Source organism: Sinocyclocheilus grahami, unplaced genomic scaffold (assembly GCF_001515645.1).
Source record: "Sinocyclocheilus grahami isolate Dianchi unplaced genomic scaffold, SAMN03320097.WGS_v1.1 scaffold55.1, whole genome shotgun sequence".
Taxonomy (NCBI): domain Eukaryota; kingdom Metazoa; phylum Chordata; class Actinopteri; order Cypriniformes; family Cyprinidae; genus Sinocyclocheilus; species Sinocyclocheilus grahami.
The window spans coordinates 1,332,611-1,352,420 of NW_015505234.1; the positions used below are offsets into that span (position 1 = coordinate 1,332,611).

At 35.9% G+C, this 19,810-nt stretch overlaps 1 protein-coding gene across 1 annotated transcript in view; it reads right to left on the bottom strand.

Moving 5' to 3' along the window:
• Positions 1 to 19,022, bottom strand: part of LOC107583749 (cystic fibrosis transmembrane conductance regulator-like) — a 27,717-nt gene extending 8,695 nt beyond the window's left edge. Inside the window, exons 1-18 of the mRNA XM_016270048.1 lie at positions 18,965 to 19,022; positions 18,283 to 18,393; positions 17,270 to 17,381; positions 16,657 to 16,872; positions 16,395 to 16,484; positions 14,894 to 15,057; positions 14,306 to 14,431; positions 11,822 to 12,068; positions 11,208 to 11,300; positions 10,556 to 10,732; positions 9,913 to 10,104; positions 5,149 to 5,243; positions 4,485 to 4,571; positions 2,677 to 3,388; positions 2,457 to 2,594; positions 2,007 to 2,044; positions 1,580 to 1,860; positions 1,395 to 1,474 (exon numbers count right to left, since the gene is read on the bottom strand). Coding sequence (XP_016125534.1) covers positions 1,395 to 1,474; positions 1,580 to 1,860; positions 2,007 to 2,044; positions 2,457 to 2,594; positions 2,677 to 3,388; positions 4,485 to 4,571; positions 5,149 to 5,243; positions 9,913 to 10,104; positions 10,556 to 10,732; positions 11,208 to 11,300; positions 11,822 to 12,068; positions 14,306 to 14,431; positions 14,894 to 15,057; positions 16,395 to 16,484; positions 16,657 to 16,872; positions 17,270 to 17,381; positions 18,283 to 18,393; positions 18,965 to 19,017 — 3,012 coding nt within the window. The 5' untranslated portion in view covers positions 19,018 to 19,022. The remainder of the gene's footprint in view (positions 1 to 1,394; positions 1,475 to 1,579; positions 1,861 to 2,006; positions 2,045 to 2,456; positions 2,595 to 2,676; positions 3,389 to 4,484; positions 4,572 to 5,148; positions 5,244 to 9,912; positions 10,105 to 10,555; positions 10,733 to 11,207; positions 11,301 to 11,821; positions 12,069 to 14,305; positions 14,432 to 14,893; positions 15,058 to 16,394; positions 16,485 to 16,656; positions 16,873 to 17,269; positions 17,382 to 18,282; positions 18,394 to 18,964) is intronic.
• Positions 19,023 to 19,810: the final 788 nt, after the last annotated feature.

Below are 19,810 nucleotides of genomic sequence, written 5' to 3' on the forward strand. Positions count from 1 at the left end.
GCACTGATGCAGTAATTCATGCAAAAGGAGGCCCAACCAAGTATTGAGTACATGTACAGTAAATTAACATACTTTCCAGAAGGCCAACAATTCACTAAAAATGTTTTTTTTTATTGGTCTTATGAAGTATTCTAATTTGTTGAGATAGTGAATTGGTGGGTTTTTGTTAAATGTGAGACAAAATAATCACAATTAAAAGAACCAAAGACTTAAACTACTTCAGTCTGTGTGCATTGAATTTATTTAATACACGAGTTTCACAATTTGAGTTGAATTACTGAAATAAATGAACTTTTCCACGACATTCTAATTTACTGAGATGCACCTGTATATACTGTATATACAGGTATACAGAATACTTTCCGTACCCACTGTATATCACAAATGTTTCTTGAGCACCAAGTCAGCATTTTAGAATTTTTTCTGAAGGATTACATGACACTGAAGACTGGAGTAATGATGCTGAAAATTCAGCTTTACCATCACAGGAATAAATTAAAACAAAATATATTACATATTAAAATAAATAAATATATTAAAATAAAATAATATAATATAATATAAAATGTATTCAATTATTATTTATTATATTATATATTATATTCATTATTAATTATTTTACAAATGCAATAATATTCCACAATATTACTTTTTTACTGTATTTTCAATCAAATAAATGCAGAATGCAAAAACATAAAAAAATCTTTTTCACTTTATATTTAAAAAGTTTAATTTAGTTTAAACACTAGTAGGAGTGTTAAACCTCTTCCATACTGCCAGACGGTGTGGGCAATATTGGCCAGAAGAACTGGCAATATTGTGTGTGAGAAATTACTAATCACTAATCATCTAGTATGCTGTATAGCACTGAGTAGAAACTGTACTCTATCCACCTTTTTCTTGTCGTAAAAATGGGCCATTTGTAAATTCTATGGGTCTGGCTTCCGGTCTCATCTGCATCCACTCCGTCCAGCTATTTTTAGCTGAACAAAACAGTTAGTTTAGCTGCTTGATATTGAAAGTTGGTGTGTCTTATCATATTATTTTAATGTATTATCTTTAATTATGAACACACTGGTTTGTAGTGCAAACTGTTTTACCGTTTACTGCACGTTGTTATTCTCCTCGTTATTTACCTATAGGGGCTAATGAACCGGAAGTCTCACCCATAGGCTTACTTCCGCGTTGAAGAAAAAGGTTAGACCTCAAGATGCAAAAGTGATCAATGCTGCACTAAGCTGAAATCCATCTACCCATCTATTAATGAAAATTCTGTCATTAATCACTCACCCTCATGTCATTCAAAACCCATAAGACCTTTGTTCATCTTCGTAACACAAATTAAGATTTAAACAAGGCTTTTGACAATAAAAGTTTTTAAAGGAGTCACAAACCTGGACAAAGTCAAACATGAGGAGAGGAAGCATGTCGTCTATGGTGGCCATGTCTTTGGTGAACCTATTCATGATTCGACCTGTAAAAATGATATTGGGATACAAACGGTAAAGTATTAAGTCAGAAACTGGACTGGTGGAAATATGGTTTACTTCTACTTATTTCAGCCTTACGTAACACTGACCTGTCTTCATGGTATTGAGCACAGACATGGGTGCACCGAGAACAGCATGCAGCATTTTCTGGTGCAGTTTCTTGGAGATTGTGATCATAGTGTGCACAAATGGAAGACCCCGGAAAAATCCCATTGCGAGGAGGCTCTCTGACGTGGCCACGTAGATGTAGAGAATGTAATAGCTGCCTGTCGGAGTCACAATGATGGCATTTTTTTCCCCAGGTGAAGACATGTTGGAGTACTTTGTCATATTTGGCTCAACTCGTTGATGCTCTTCATTCCAAAGTTCACTGCAACAAAAAAGTGAAAATGCAGTATTTTGTGTATTGATTAAAATGAACTCCAGATTATTATTGAAGAATGCTTGACAACGAAAGAGTTTAGTTCTGCCTAGAAGACTAGATCACTGGAAAATGAGGTAAAGAAGAACACTTACTCAGTTATCAGAAGAATCCCTGCTACAGATCCTGCAACCTAATAACACACAAGAAAAAATTAAGGATAGTAAATCTAGATCCACACTGTTCAAAAAGAACTGTGTAAAAGCTTGGGGTCTGTGCGATTTTTTTAATGTTTTTGAAAGAATTTTGTAATTGAAATTTGAAAGTTTTCTATTGTAATATACGGTATTTTATGCATAAAAAATTTATTTTATATCTGTGATGGCAAAGCTGAATTTTTTCAGAATTCTTTGATGAATGTATAGGTCAAATGAACAGCATTGATTTGAAATCTTTATTTGAAGTCTTTACTGTCACTTTTTATCAACTTAACGCATCTTTGCTGAATAAAATTTATTTCTTTAAAAAAAATCTTAATAATAATAACACATCAACAATATTAATTTGTAATGCAGAACATGTCAGTACAGATTATATCAGATTACCTCAATTGCAGCAACAAGGAAGATGAAGATCAGAACATACAGAAGGCTTTTATTATTTGACACATATCTGACGTATGTGTTCCACTTTGTTGTTTCAAATACCTCCTCTTTTTCATCTATTTCATTAACTAAGCAAGCCTGCAAAGAGAAGCAAATCAGATTAAGTTAAAGCCTAGTGTGTAAAGTAATATGTTGCAGTAAGTGCAAGAAATTTCCACACCTCAATATTCTCTTCCTCTAGGACCCCGGTGATGTCATACGTGCTGTCTGACAGACGGCGAGCATAGATGTCCAGCTCAGATGCCAGTTCGCTCTGAGGCACAACGGACAGCCGTCTGCGGAAAGATGACTGAAGGTGGTCACGACGGCCCTGGCCTTGTGCATTGGTCATGAAAGCTAACACCGACTGCCTCCTCTGACCAGCCATATGCACTCCGTGGTTATGATACACGTCGCTCCCCATAAAGGACTCATCCACTAGCTCGTTCTCTGGTACCAGGGAGAACTTCCGGTCAGGTAATGTCCTCCGAACCTCTTCTTCAGGTATCTGAATGAAGGATGCCTTACGAGCTGCTCCAAGAGTGTTGACGATAACTGAAGATTTTCTTTCATCTATGTACATGGGCATGGATGGGGCCACCTGGCGATAAGCTGAGCGTTCAGGTCGCATGCCTGCACTCTCATCCACCGAGACGCGGTGGAGAGTCTCTGTGAGGATGGAGCAGCGGCGCTCTGCACTGACATTGTCATAGGCCTCCAAACCCAAAAGCAAAGAGCTGAAATCAGGCCGTTCTGACTGAAGCTCTGAAAAGGTGCCATAGAAAAAACTTTCACCGTTGTGGAGCAGTAGGATCTTATCAGCCCGCTTTAAATGCTCAATCTTATTTGCTACCAAGATGCGTGTCTTAGAGGCCATCAGCTTACACAGACATCTGGGTAAATAAATAACAATGAGGTTATGCAGCAATATTTCTGACATATGAGCTAAAATTAACTCCAGTACAGTATGTGTTGTCATCTCTTTTCAATTTAGTCCCATTCATTGGTAAGAAGTCATAATTCATTTGATATTTGTGTATAAAGCACAACAGTACCTGCCCACTTTTTAGTGGACTTGGTTCTTGAAGTATTTTTCCCATTAGTATTTACAAAAAGTCTTATTTTAAGAGTCATAAGCCATTAACCAAACCAAGCAACTAGGCAGTGAATCACAACATTACAAACTTTGATTTGAAGCAAAAAATGATTTGAAAATCAGACAAAAAGATAGATAAGTTACTTAATGAGGGAAAGAACTACAATCCCATCAAGCATTGCAAATGACACAATCTAAATAAAAATGATTGCAAAATATAAAACTATTGATTAAAAGATGTTGAAAATGCATTTAGAAACAATATAGTAGCTATATACAGTATATGCAGATTATATTACGTATATGTGTATATATACAAATAGTTTTAGAGCATATGGAAATGTTATTATATATTATATATCATGTCATTGGAGTGTTTTATGGGACTGGATAGGCACTAAAGAGTTCTTCTAGTACAATTAGCTTGTTTCAATTCTCTGATTGGTGGAGATTTTTTTTGCAGAATAATAGGTAATGTTTTTACCAGGAATTCCACTGTTAAACATGATTACTTAAAAAATAAGTTGAAAAATGCATTGCTGATGCCTTCAACAAAAGCATACACCATCAATTAATAACCTCATAGTAGGTCTGTCTTCGTTTATAATTTTTTATTGCAAATTATTTTTAAAATCAACAAGATTTTTACTTCTGGAATCCAACTGTTGCACTCTATTAACTTCAGATGGAAATCCTAAAAATATGTTTTTTTTGTTTTATGCACTTAGTGGAAAATTTGTTTTTATTACATTTGGACAGACAGAAATTCTGATCCCCAATCTACACGTATCGGAAAATAGGTAAAAAGCAATCTTAGAATTAATGAAAGTCAAAATGCTACATGATAAAAATGGGGTAGTTCAATATTTAGTTAAATTAATCCATATGCATACTTGTCAAATATTTCTTTTTCTGTTGCAATATCCAGGTGAGTAAATGGTGCGTCAAGTAGGTAGACATCAGCATCTCTGTAAATAGCCCTGTGCAGAAAAAAATGATATTACTGAATAACATTTTCAGATAGTTATTTTTAACTAGTGACAGTCTGATAATTTAAATACAAATTACGTTTATTTCAAGGTAAACATGTAGTTTATTCAATAAAGTTATTTAATAAACTATTTTAAGGAATCTTTTAATATGGTAAACTCTGCACACTATAATAAGACGTACTAACAATATAAACTTATGTCACAACAGTGCTGACACAGGGAAGCTTTCGTAGAAACAATAAAAGCTTGTCAAACTCTCATTTTATTTATGGCTGCAGCAGATTGTATTGAATTGTAAACTTTAACATTGAGTTTATGGCCATGTAAATCCAAAAGAGGTCCATGAACAAACTTCCTACTGTGATGTAACAATGTGTTTTGACAGTCATTAAAATCTGTGTCATATATGTCAAAACATATATGATTTACTCTCTTCCCTAATGTTCTGTGGGAAAGAGCAGCCATGGGGCAAGTAAGGACTCCAGCGTGGCTTAAACTACAGGAGCTGGTGTACATCTGAGGAGTTGAGAGATGCTCAAGGGGAGTGAGAAAATGTGTGACATACCTGGCTAGAGCCACACGTGCCTTCTGACCCCCACTCAAGTTTAAACCGCCCTCAGCCATAGGCGTCTTATCCTTCTCAGGAAGAGCACCCAGATCCTAATAATAAAACAGACAATATTATCACACAGAGCAAAGGAAAGTAAGATGGAAATGCCATTTTGAGAAATTTAGGGAAAGCCAACCACCATAAGCTATTTTACAATAGAACACAGACACAAGACAGCACACACTTACAGCAGAAACAATTGGTAAACTGCAGGTGTTTGGTGCTTAAAGGAACACTCCACTATTTTTGAAAATAGGCTCATTTTCCAACTCCCCTAGAGTTAAACAGTTGAGTTTTACCGTTTTCAAATCCATTCAGCCGATCTCCGTAATAATCAAGGAACTTTGCTGCCGTACCATGGGTGCAGCAGGCGCAATGATATTACGCAGCACCTGAAAATAGGCTTATTGGAAGTTACCTAGCTGGGGACTATTTTCAGCCGCTGAGTAATATCATTGATTATTACGCCGGAATGAGAGTATAGTTCCTAGCCATATCGGCCTAGAAAATCGCAACATTACATTTTCCGTCGGTCTTATTACATGATGTAACTACAGAAGAGTCATGTTTTAAATAGGAAAAATATAGAAACTCTTTGGTCATTTTTGAGCGAGATGCTAGCGATCTAATCAAATTCAATGATCTATGCTAAGCTACAGCTAAAAGTGCTACCGCCAGACCTGGAGATCGGCTGAATGGATTCGAAAACAGTAAAACTCAACTGTTTAACTCTAGGGGAGTTGGAAAATGAGCCTATTTTCAAAAATAGTGGAGTGTTCCTTTACAAACCATTTTGACATAAATTAATGGAAACACTCATGCTTAAAAAAAAATTAAACCACCTAAGATGGTTTGTTGGTCTTAGCTTGCTGGTTGTTGGTTGGCTAGCCTGGCTAGCTGACAAGTTCCCAAAACCCCTCTAAAACCAACAGACCAGCCTGATTTATGTTAGTATGGTTTAAGCTTTTTTTCTTAGCAGGGACCACATACCATTTGAGATGAATAATTCTCATGTAGGAAGTACTTACCTTGTCATCAACTCTGTTTGTCCGTTGTAGGAGCATTAAAAATAATAATTAAATGCAGTGATGCAGTGAGAAAGATTTTTTAAAACTCTATACAAACAAATCAGGAGCGCTACTGTCTTTAAGATGGAAATGCCAGGGTTTACTGCCCAGACACAACATGAATAAGGACTAAAATGCAAGTATATCAGTGCCACAAAGGAAATACATGGATAACACAAGCCCACTAAACATGGGCATTTCTAATTTACATTTTAAACTCCACAACTCCATTTATTAGATCCTGCTAGTCTTGCTGTTTGCATTGAGAGCTTGTTTCTAATGCGTGACTCAGAAGATTAAGTACGCTGGGAAAGCGTAAGTGTCAGTCTACCAGCATAGACTGAATAAAGAATCATTATGTACAGTAAATAACAATACTTTGCAGCTTCTTGCTAGTTAGCACACAGACAGCTAACTTCTCACACTCTGTTGTTATGGCCAAGCCTACCATTGTGATGGCAATAGCCACCTTACACTGCTCTATAAGAGCTTCTGTTATTAGAGTCTGGATATTTCGTAACAAACAGTCATAAATTGTGCTGGTAATCACCAGCTGTGAAAACATGCTTTGTTTGAGAGGAAACACTTTCACTTTTCTCCCTATGGAAAACATGGGAACCGACACAGACTGTAAATGTCCCAGACTCACCATTCAGAAACACACTATGTTAATTAATTATGATTAAACATCTAAGAAAAAAGACGAAGAAAAAATATATATATATACAATATTATATATTATATTATATACAATACAGTAATATACAAAAATACACTTTTTACACAGCAGATAATTGTAATTAATTTTATTTAAAAATCTGTAAAAATGCATTAAAATATATATTTTGTGTGACTTATTTAGAGAAAATAATAATTTTTAATAATTTTTTCTTCTTGTTTTCAGCCTAAACTTTATCAGTTTTGTCAGATTTATGCTTAAAACAAGAAAGAAAGAAAAAACTATATTTGCCAATTTGGTGAAAAAAATTAATTATCATTAATTCACTATATATTCTCTGAAAATGTGAAATCTTTATCTTTGTGAATATAATTTAAGTTTTGCCATGTTTGCAGTCTTACATTATGATTTTCACTAGACAAATCTCATCCACTAGCATGGATAAATCTCACACATCAGACTAATGCCTGGACATGAATGTGTTCTCAGCAGCAGATCACCTGACCGTCCTTTCATGTAAGACTCAATTAAACAAGGGGCCTGTCACTCAACACTTTGGCTGCTGATAGTTGCACATGATTGGCTGATTTGGTATCAAGAGATTGAGGGTGAGGGGAGAAAACTATGAGCAGAGTAATATGACACATTTCTATGTCTAACAAAGGTTCTCAGTTCTATTGCCAGGTGAACATTCCATGTAGAAAGAGAGAGAGAGTGAAGACAGAAACAGAAGCAAACCAGGAGCCAAAAACATGAGAGAAGACCAGTGTTAATTTTGACAGAAAATTTTGATTTAGTTTTAGTCATAGTCTTTTGACTAAAATGCCCTTTAGTTTAGTCATATTTTAGTCATCTGAATTGTTTTTAGTTTTAGTCGACTAAATATCATACAATTTTAGTCGACTAAATCTACAGTAAATTTAGTCAGCTAAAATCTAATGGGTTTAGTTACAGTGTAATGTGTTTATTAAGCATTTCTCCAAAATTTCCAAACTCGTTATATAGGTTTGATATTAAGGTTTTATCAAGATAGACACCGATTTAACTGTGGTGACACACAACATGCCTTTATGTTAAAATTAAATAAAACCACTTCTCATAAAGAACAAGAACATGGTCTTCTTTTTAACGAAATACCAATGGTTATATAGGCTAATTATGCATTCTTTATAGCAACTTGTTTACCATATTCTCGATTCTTTCAAGCAGACATATTTATTTCTGTAAATAAATTTAGATTAATCTTTAGGGCTACTAAAGTTTTTCAGTCAAGAGCAGTGCGTGATTTTCGGTCTTTCTTTTGTTGCTTGATTAACATCAATGACTCGGACAATAGCAACTAAATTAGGCTGCTATCCCTTTAAAACCGAATGCACAGCTGCAATGGATGCAATGTACTGATACACGTTCTCCCTACTGTATACATTCACTTAAGACGTAATCAACTGTGTTTACGTGAATACTCGTCAAAACAGACAATTCAGCATAATTTTGTGTCAGGGACGCGGGAAGTAGGGGTGCTGAGGGGGCTGCAGCACCCCCTGTTTTCACATGGTTGCAAATGCAACGCCAGGTTTGTTCATTTAAATGTATTCAGTTTTAGCATTTAATAATTTGTTTGTAAATATCTCTGAAATGTAAATTGTAAGTGTGCTATAATAAACCCATGTTTATCTTTATAAACATGATTAATTTTACTTGTGATGTTTTCTATATGGGATGATTAGCCTAATCCTCATGAACACGTGACGCTAGCGCACCCCCCCCAACACGGACACACACAGCACCCCCAGCCGAAAGCATCTTCCCGCGGCCCCTGTTTTGTGTGTAATTCTCTGTTCATGCGACGTGAAAGAGTACTCGTGTGCTGTGAGACGTGCTTTCTGTGTGTGTATACTTCAGTGTCTGCGCTCAGAAAACCGGACTGAATTGAGTTCTCTCTTGCGTCGTCAGATTTATCCATATGTCTGCTCTTCTCTTACTCCCACATATTTACATTTTTTAATGTTTTATGCGACGTGCATCAAGTGTATGTTAGCTTATGTCCCGCCGGTTCATATGTACGTATGCATCTAACCTCCGAACCATGCAGCAGATTGAATGAATCTCTTCCCAAATCGTCCCTCCCTATCATTTTCGTCTGGTTTTTATTCGTTGACGAAAATGTCAATATATTTTCGTCATAGTTTTTGTCATTCAAAAAGAGTTTTAGTTCGTTATCGTCTCGTTGTCGTTAGGGAAAAAAATTTCGTAGACGAACATTATGTCGAAAATTATTTGTCAACGAAATTAACACTGGAGAAGACAAAGAGGAGGACTAGTTAGGTTGAGAAAAGAGATGAGTGAGGTCAGGCAATATACTGTAGACAGAGGGACTGAAATATAAATAGAGAGAAATAAAAAAAAATACACAAAGGGAGAGAAATTGGAGATGGGAGTAAAACTAAGGAAATGAGAGAGACAAAGAGTGGACAGAAGAGCATTAATTTGTCAGTACCTCCTCGAGCTGGCATGCTTTGACCACACTCTTGTAGCGATACTCATCATAGCTCAGACCAAAAAGGATGTTGTCTCGGATGGTGCCAGGCATGATCCAGGCTGTTTGGGAGGAGTAGGAGATTCGACCACTGTGTCGGATCTTCCCGGAGGAGGTAACCAGCTCCCCGAGGATGGTCATCAACAATGAGCTCTATAAATACAGACATTATGTCTGAACAATGACAAGTCGTAGACGAACATTATGTCGAAAATTATTTGTCAACGAAATTAACACTGGAGAAGACAAAGAGGAGGACTAGTTAGGTTGAGAAAAGAGATGAGTGAGGTCAGGCAATATACTGTAGACAGAGGGACTGAAATATAAATAGAGAGAAATAAAAAAAATACACAAAGGGAGAGAAATTGGAGATGGGAGTAAAACTAAGGAAATGAGAGAGACAAAGAGTGGACAGAAGAGCATTAATTTGTCAGTACCTCCTCGAGCTGGCATGCTTTGACCACACTCTTGTAGCGATACTCATCATAGCTCAGACCAAAAAGGATGTTGTCTCGGATGGTGCCAGGCATGATCCAGGCTGTTTGGGAGGAGTAGGAGATTCGACCACTGTGTCGGATCTTCCCGGAGGAGGTAACCAGCTCCCCGAGGATGGTCATCAACAATGAGCTCTATAAATACAGGAATTATGTCTCAACAATGACAACCTTACAGTTTCCTTTTAGCAAATGTTTGCTTTCTTTTAAACAGCTAGCTTTACTCATCCTTTTATATTTTAGCATATTTTTAAGCTTATTAAAGGTGTCACAATGTAGTTTAAATGGCCTTTCATTTATTCACTATAATTGTGAATAATTTGTTTGCATTGTTTAGTCTCTTTTCCTACCCTAATTTCTGACTGAAAAGAAGTAGATTTTTTTTTTAAATCAGCAAGACTTTTTCTCTAATCTTAAATTTAAATAAATGATAAATTAAATAATAATATTAATAAATATATAATATAATTTATAAAATAAATAATAATAAATAACTAATATAATCTTTATTCATATAAATAATAAATATATTATTTAAAATGTCAGTACAACTTGCAGATTTGAAAATAACGGCAAGCACTCCTACCTTCCCAGAGCCCATAGAACCAGTAACAGCCAACATCTCTCCTTTCTTCAGGATCAAACTGATGTCCTTCAGTACGGGAGTCACATATAGGTTGGTAAAGAAGAGGCCTGCATCTCCATTGTGATGGCCATTAGCTTTGTTCTCCTGTTTTATCCTTTCCAAAAGTTCACCAGGACCCTAAAGAAACACAGACAAAGAGTATTTACACTGCACTACACATGCACACTGAATGCATTCAAAAATATTGATCACTCCTCACTTTTTCTTTAAATGCTGAAAAGGAATACAAGAATTCTCAAGAATATCGCCTAATGTAGTTTAAGTACATGACAGTCTCACTGAAACAAACCGCACATGTGCCCATAAGGAAGGGATGATGAGAGTAGAAGGAGGAGAAGGAGGACCTGGCTAATCGTTGACTTTAGTTAGGCTTCATGGGTCATTAGTCTTGTAGCTACTGAACTGAACCAAATAGACTAAGAAACAGTCAACAGAGAGCACTGCAATTAGTTCTCTAAACATGCTTCTAATTAGAAAAGAATCAAAAAGAACAAAATCAATCTTTTTCAAAAGGAAGGTAAGCATATGATGAGACAGAATTGAAATTCAGGAGAGATGTTCTAAATATAAGACTATGGATGCATAACTATACCTCATCCCAAGAAGCAGTCACATCTTTAAGTTCCAGCTCTGTGATGCTGAGATCATATTCCATTAACTTGTATTCCTCCTTACTAAGAAATTCCTTGAGGAAACAGGTAAGTTAAAGTTTTAGGTAAAGCTCTGGATACAGAGAAGACCACAGTAACAGCAACATTCTCTCAAAGTTTACAGCATTACACAATAAAATGCTGCCAAGCAGAGTGCTTTCAGAAATACAGTACAGAGGAGTGTTTTCTCTTTATTAACACTAAAGCATAAATGCTTTAATTTTATAGCTATATTATAGCAGATATAATTTAGCATTATAATTCATATTGCTAAAAGGGCATTATTACAAAAATAAATTCACAAATGATTCAGTTGGTTAAAAAAAACGTCCTCTCAATGTAAACAAATATAGACTTTTTGCAAATAGTTTGTATCAACCACAAAAGTTGACATTAAATACATAAATTATTTTTTACATTTATTTTTAAAATGTGCAATTATTATAATCATCTGAATCCCCTAATATTTTTAAAGTCAGAATTCATGGTGTAGCACACAGAAAGGGGCCGTGAGAATGGGCTGCACTTGTACTAGTTTTAGAGTGTGTAGACTCACTTCAATCTTCCAAATAAGCCGCATGGTGTCGTACCACATCTGGATGGAGCCGGGCAGTTGTCGAGTGACAGTCATACGCAGCACCATACAGTAGGAGAGAGTTGTGAATATGCGACGCAGGTTGATACCGCGGCTGAGGGCATGAGGGACGACTGCGGCCACAATCACAAAGATGGCTGAGAAAAAGTATGCAGAGCTGTAAAAATAGCGCAGGGAGCCAATCTTCCTGGTCAGCCTCACCTCATCCCTACAAACAGTTTACAGGAAGAAAGAATGACAAACATGTCCCTCAAGTGCCTCAAGGCTCAGTTCTTGCACAACTTTTGCTCGACCTGTATATGCTCCCACTGAGCCAAATAATGAGAAATAACCAAATTGCCTATCAAAGCCATGCAGATGACACCCAAATTTACCTTGCCCTTCATTTAACTACTACAGCCTCACTAACTCCCTCTGCCAATGCATTGATGAACTGAACAGTTGGATACACCACAATTTGTTTCAGTTAACCAAAGAGAAAACTGAAGTTATTACATTTTGAAACAAAGATGAAGTTCTCAAGATAAATGCATACCTTGACTATAAGGGTCAGAAAATCAAGTCAGGAATCTCGGTGTGATTCTGGAGTCAGACCTTAAGTCTCTCATGTCGAAGCAATAACTAAATCACCATCTTAAAAATATTGCAAGGCTTAAATGTTTTGTTTCCAGTCAAGACTTAGAGACACTTGTTCATGCATTTATCACTAGCAGGGTGGATTATTGTAATGGACTCCTCACCAGAATTCCCAAAAAGCTGCAGCTCATACAGAACGTTGCTGCCAGGATTCTGACCAGAACCAGAAAATCTGAGCAAATCGCACCAGTCCTCAGGTCTTTACACCGGAGATCAGATGTGCTTCTACAGTAGCCATATTTAAATCCAGACTCAACGCAAATCTGTTAACTGTGCATTTACTGAATGAGCACTGTGCTACGTTAGACTGATTGCACTGTATCTTAAGTATATGTCCTTCTATTTTTTATTCTTAACTGTTTTTATGCATTTTAAATACATTTTTAATCATCTTCAATTCTTTGCTTGTATTGTTATTTTTATTCCTTTTGCATATGTTGATTATTTTAGAATTACTTTGAATCCTTTTTAAGTAAAGCACTTTGAATTACCATTGTGTATGAAATAATATAAATAAATAAACTATATTAATAATTATAATAAATAAATAATATAAATAAACGTGCCTCGCCTAGTCTTACCTTAAAGGAGAATGCCACATGGGTAGGATATTTGGAGACTGTGTCATGAGATATCAAATAGCTAAAAAACAACGACACATTGATTCTCCGAGACTGAGCTGATAACAAAAACACAAAGGCATACCATGTGCTGCCATAAATGTAATACTACAGATAAACAGCAGGAGACTGTGGCTTCAAGTTTCTCTGATCCAGGCCAACTATTCTGATCCAAAATCTCTTATGAAAGAACTTCACTTACTATTAAAGAAGTAGGAATTAAAGCATTAGGAGAGAAATCTAATTAACTGAAATATCAACTGTAACTGTTAATATTAACTTTAATTAAATTACTCATTAGCACTTCTCAATTTGGCAAAATCTAAATTTTTAGCAATTTGCCTGAAAACAATTTGTGACTAAATATTTTCAGAAATTTGTTAAAGGCACTTTGTAACAATTTAACTAGATTACTATGAGCAAAACTATATAGTCCACTCTGTTTTTTGAGTAATGTCTGTGAAAAAAACGATATATATATATATATATATATATAATTTAAAAAAAAAAATTTATGCGCATTCTACTGTTCAAAGGTTTGGGGTCGGTTAAGAGCTTTTGTTTCTTTTACTCAGCAAGAATGCATTAAATTTATGAAAAGTGACAGTAAAGAATTTTACATTGTTACAAAAATGTATTGTTCACATAAATGCTGTTCTGTTGAACTTTCTAACATTGATAATAATAGGAAATGTTTCTTGAGCACCTGTATATCATATGATACTGAAAACTGGAGTAATGGCTGCTGACAACTTATCTTTGCCATTACAGGAATAAGTTACATTTTAAAATATTTTTCACAATATTACTGTTTTTACCATATTTATTATCAAATTAATGCAGTCTTGGTGAGCATAAGAGACTTCTTAAAAAATATTTAAAAATCTTACCAACTCCAAAGTGTTGAAAGGTGGTGTACAAACTTTCTATATCTAAACATCAATATATAATTCTCTCTCTCCTTCGGCGGCTCCCATTAGGGGTATCAATACACATTTACCTTCCTATATTTCCACCCCCCCCAATGCAGTCGATTATTGTGATATAATCTATCTCAGATAAGTATGTCCCTAAATGCCACGTTTAAAAAAAAAGTTTGTCAGGCGTTCTCTTCTTGATTGTTAAAGGCCTGGCTATGCAAAAGCAAAAAACATGTGCAGAACATCCAACAAAACTGTTTGGGACTTACTGTCTGATGTTCTTGATCAGGGTCTCCATTATCTCCTCCCAGCCATAGGCCTTCACTGAATGCAGGTTCTCCATGATCTCTGAGGTCAGAGCCAACCGTTTGTTAGTCAGTAGCACCTTTTGTGCTCTAAAGGAAAACAGAAAAAGGCAGAAAATTGTAATGAAGTGTCTGTTCTTATAGAACTTCACATCCTGTACATAATACATCTAACTAATGTCTATGATGTTGTCTCATGAATGAAGGCACTGAATACAGACAATTTAGATACTGAATTAAAATTGATTGTGAGTTTGTGTGTGTGGCAATCTGTCTCAGTAGCGGTTCTGACCAACATTGTTTACATTTCTCAAAGGCACAAGGCCAACCAGCCTCCTGATTACAGGAGCAGAAGTGAACTACCTGTCCAAACTCTTCAAAGCCTGTAAGCAGCATGAATCACAGCTGGAATGTGTGTTTCTGTGGGAGCATATTTGGAGAGACATCTCTAAAACAAAGCTGTGCCAGTTTGAGTTCCCAAATGGGAACATCTTTGGGCAAGATTCGCTTTTTGGTGTTACGATGTAGGCCAACAGTAAATTTAACACTTACTTGTAAGGACCCATTTTATGTGAGAGAAAGGCCTGCAAGACACCCAGCAAAGAGATAGCGGCAAGTGCACAGAAGCTATTGACATCAATGAGTTCCCAGATAAGCCCTGTACACAGGATGCATTGCAATGGTGATATCCATACAAAATGGGCCATACCCAGGCTCTATACCAAAAAAAAAAAGAAGAAGAAGAAATACATGCATAGTATTAAATTTTAGTAATTAATTAAAAACAATAATCTTTATTTATTCATGTATTATTACATTTATGCCAAAAGCTGACGCCTAGGAGCCTCTGCACATTTACAGTGGTACAAAACTACTAAAAGAAAACCATCTCACACATTCCAAAGGAAAGGACACTCGAAGTACCCACATTAAACACAGGTGCTAATTGCTTCAGACCACTTACAGAGTGTATCAATATTCAGCACATTGGCTCTACCTTCTTAGGATGTTCCAGAGTTCGCCTACGCTCCCCACTGAAGCATTATGCTAAATTTAATGCTCAGCCAACATGTAAGCAGCAGTATATTCATTTCTAATGGTCAGCCTCTTTACAAATTGGCCATACACACACACACTACCGTTTAAAAGTTTGGGGTCTGTCTGATTTATTTTTTGAAAGAAATAAATACAGTATAGACTTTCATATTCTTAAAGTTGATTTCTATTTCAAACAAACGCAGTTCTTTTGAACTTTCTATTCATCACAGAATCCTGAACAAATTTATCAAGATTTCCACAAAAAATATTAATCAGCACAAAATGTTTTTACTCTTTACAAATTGGCCATACACACACACACTACCGTTTAAAAGTTTGGGGTCTGTCTGATTTATTTTTTGAAAGAAATAAATACAGTATAGACTTTCATATTCTTAAAGTTGATTTCTATTTCAAACAAACGCAGTTCTTTTGAACTTTCTATTCAGCACAGAATCCTGAACAAATTTATCAAGATTTCCACAAAAAATATTAATCAGCACAAAATGTTTTTAACAATGCTTACCAAATCAGCATATTAGAATGATTTCTGAAGGATCATGTCACACTGATTCATGTGAGACTTGAGTAATGGCTGCTGAAAATTCAGCTTTGCCATCAAAGGAATAAATTACATTTTAAATAGAAAGTTATAGTTATTTTAAATTGTAATAATATTTCATAATATTACTGTTTCTACTGTATTATTCATAATATTACTGTTTCTACTGTATTATTGAATAAATAAAATGAATGCAGCCTTGGTGAGCATTTAAAAGAGTTCCTTTATTAAAGAAATCTAACCAACCAAAACTTTTGGATGGTAGTATCTATGCATTTTAAAAACTAAATTCTGTAAAATTAGGGCCCAATGTACTGTCAATATAAAGGAATTTTTCGTATTGATTTTTCACAGGTGTGTTGTACAGGTTAAAGACAAAAAACAGAGTATCACAGGAGACCTACCATCCAGTAAACATGAGGGACTTATGGCATTTGCTCATTTTAAACTTGCCTGATCAAATTTGCCCAGGTTGGCTGACATCAGACTGACCAGCTGGCCTGTGCTTATCTTGTCCAAAACTCGGCTAGAAAGTTTCAAGGTCTAAGGGTCAAGATTAGGAGAAATTCATGCACTTAATACACTGTTATTTTAATATAATGTTATTTAATTGAAGTTGTGCTAGTAATAGATGGCTTAAATTTGATCCATTATTTGAGGAACGATATTGGCATCAGGGACAAATGAATGTAGACAGAAATAACTAGACACAAACCTTTTTATAGATTATGCTAAAGAGTGCGATTCTGATCTGCATGCCCAGTCGGTGCAGCCCAAACATGGCAGGCTGGAGCAGGAGAAAGCGGGTAGTGAATAGCAAGCCGAGACCAAAGGCAAGAAAGTAACCATCGGCTCGCTCCGGTTCATGGACCGGATCAAATGACGCAATTATCCGCCCTAAAAGCTGTGGCTGCACTGTTTTTGTAGCCTCCTGAAAAATAGTAAAAGAAGTGGCATCTTCATTTTCAAATTTACAAACTTATAAATACTATTTACAGAAAAACATCAATATAAATTGATGTTCAAAGTATGTACATACAATAAAAAAAATGAATCAAGTGAGAAGTGGAAGAAAATCTAGCAAGAGGTCAGATGCTGTTCGTTCTTCACTGGGAAAGCCATACTGTACTGTTACCTGCAGTACACAACTTGGAACCACACAACTTCATACCAGTGAGTCAACAATATCCACCCATGTGCAAACAAATTAACGAAATATACACTTCGTGCATTTGAACTCTCTTGTACTAAGCTGTTGTATTTAGAGATCAACACTCCAACCCAAGAACAAAAAAAAGGCCACAGAAAGAAACTATTTGGACACTTACGCCTATATATAGGAGGAAGCCAAATAACAGAAATGGTCGTATAAAGCATCGTGCCAGTGCTCGTAGTAGACTAGGCTTTTTCCTTCCAGATGCAACTTCTCTGTCCCATTCTCTGTTTAGGGAAAGAAAGAAAACTGAATGGAACAGTTAAACAGCATCCACCCACAATAAAATGGGTATAGTCCACATTGTTTGGTGCACTCCTAAAACCAAGGTGATTTAGCGAACTTATTAAACAGAGCAAAGAGACATTGACAAGCTTGGGGAAACGGCAGAGACCGCTCCAACCTGTTAATTGAATAAAAAGTTCAAATTCCCAGCAGTACTGCACATTAGAGGAATAACAGAAATGCTCATCATCTATCACTCACCAGGAGCCTGGCACTTTAAAAGGTCGCATTTGATGCCCATTAGCAGGGCACTGGCATGGACGTATTGTGGTTTATGTGAGACATGGCATGGAAGGAACTTTACTGGAATGGGCAGGGTGACATTTAAGGGGGTTGCCTACATTTTATTCTTCTTTTCTCCCTTCTTTTGTCAAAAAACATCACACAAACACCCAAAGGTGTGATATTTGGCTCTAGTGAGTAACAGGAGCTTTGAGGACACTGAAAGTCACAATAGAAACCAAGACTGTGAGCTCTGTTTGAGTCACTTCTTTATGTAAATTTGCTCACTTTACAAAAATGTGAGTCAAAGTTCTTTCATTCCAGTTCCGGTTACTGAATGGAGGAGACACTGAGAAAATATACTCAGCAATTAACAACAAAATACAGAGGAAATATCAATATATATTGTTTTCAAATATGAAATTGTCCTTAATAAATAATAATATATTAAATGCTCATGCAAATTAAATGGAATGTAACTGGAAATGCAATAAACACATTTCATTCACCAGGATAATGTGGTCTTTTCTATATGAGGGTATATGAATAAATCAGTTTTAAATAACATTTTAAAAATCACAAATTAAAGTGTCAGGAAAAGGTAAGAACACAAATACTTACTTCTCCAAACGCTCTGCAAGAATGTCTGCTGCATCTTGACTGGGAGCTTGATAAACATCAGATAGCCTCAGTTTCTCCCTAAAACCCTTTCTCATTATAGGGCTTGTCCACCTGTAAACAGTCAGAACACACGTTGATTTTGTGATTTCTTTTAATTAAAGTGAACTCTAGTTATTTTTAAGGAGATATCCGGGTAGTTATTTTATGATATCTATGATTATGTTGCTAGACTGTTATAGACTGTTGCTATGGTTACCACCTCAGTCGAACCCAACTTCTATTTGTGAACGTTTACTGCAACCTGCTTGCTCTGGTTAAATTAACTTTTGAACTTTTGAGGTTGTAGAAGCGTTGTTCGAAAACACTGTTTAAAAGTGTTGTTGCCTATGCAGCCTATACACTTGTAAAGCAATAAAAAGAAAAAGACCCCCCTTTCTTTAGGGGGGTCAGAATGAGGTATGAAATGAAACGTGGCTGTTATTTAAATGTTTCTATGAATATATCAGTCATCAGGTGTAGTCTGTGTAGCCTTCACGTGTGAATACACTAGAAAAATGTGAATAAACAAGAAAAATATCTCTGGTAGCCTATTTAAACACACACGTGTCCTAAACACAAGATTTTGTTGTTGTTAGTACACACGAGGACATCTAAAACATTTCATATTTTGGTTGCATCTTACCAGAAAAAGTATTTTGAGAGGCAGCTGGCATCCTCCACAGGTGATCTCTGCATCCTAAAAGTACCCCGGTGGTGACACGCTTACATCGGGTGTCAGCTTAATGCCTCTCCGCTGAATGAAGTTCTCAGGCGCTGTCCTCCACCGTGCGTACAGTTCAGCCCTGATCTCGTCGATATTCGCTGCCAGTATTTAGATGATGAGAAGAATTTCTCGTGTCTCCAATCGTTAATGAGAAGTAACTCGCTTATAAAGAGCGCATACTGACAGCAGCGCTGTGATTCAGTGAGAGCAGTGCGCTCTCTCAGCCCCAAATGCCACAGATCCTTTGGGCATGTCATCCTCAAACTGTCAGTCTTTTACAGAGATGCTCACGTGTTGCTTCACAAGAGCAAGTGGCGTGTCATCATCAGAGAATTCTCGTGGTGTTTGAGAAAGAACGACAATACTTTTAACACATGAAAGTCAACTGCAGCTGTTGTTTAATTTCGCACCTTGCCTTATTTCATAATGCTGGCCAATAAATGAAAAAAAAAATACATTTTTAATAGTTAAAATAAATGAATGACAAAAGAGACTGAAAATCTTAACACTGTAAAACTAAATAATAGAAAATAAAAGAGAAGAGGTTGATGTCTAATTTAGAAGAAATGTTTTAGATGCTGCACTATTTCTGTCACTAATCAAATTAGAATATTTGCGACACTGGCCATTTTAATTCCATTGTAAAAAAAAAAAAAAAAAAAAAAAAAAAAGGTCAGATGTTCTTGCTTCCACTGAAGCACAAGATGTTCTTTTTAATTCTTAAATTATTATGGATAACATGATCATTGTTAACCCGAAACTTTA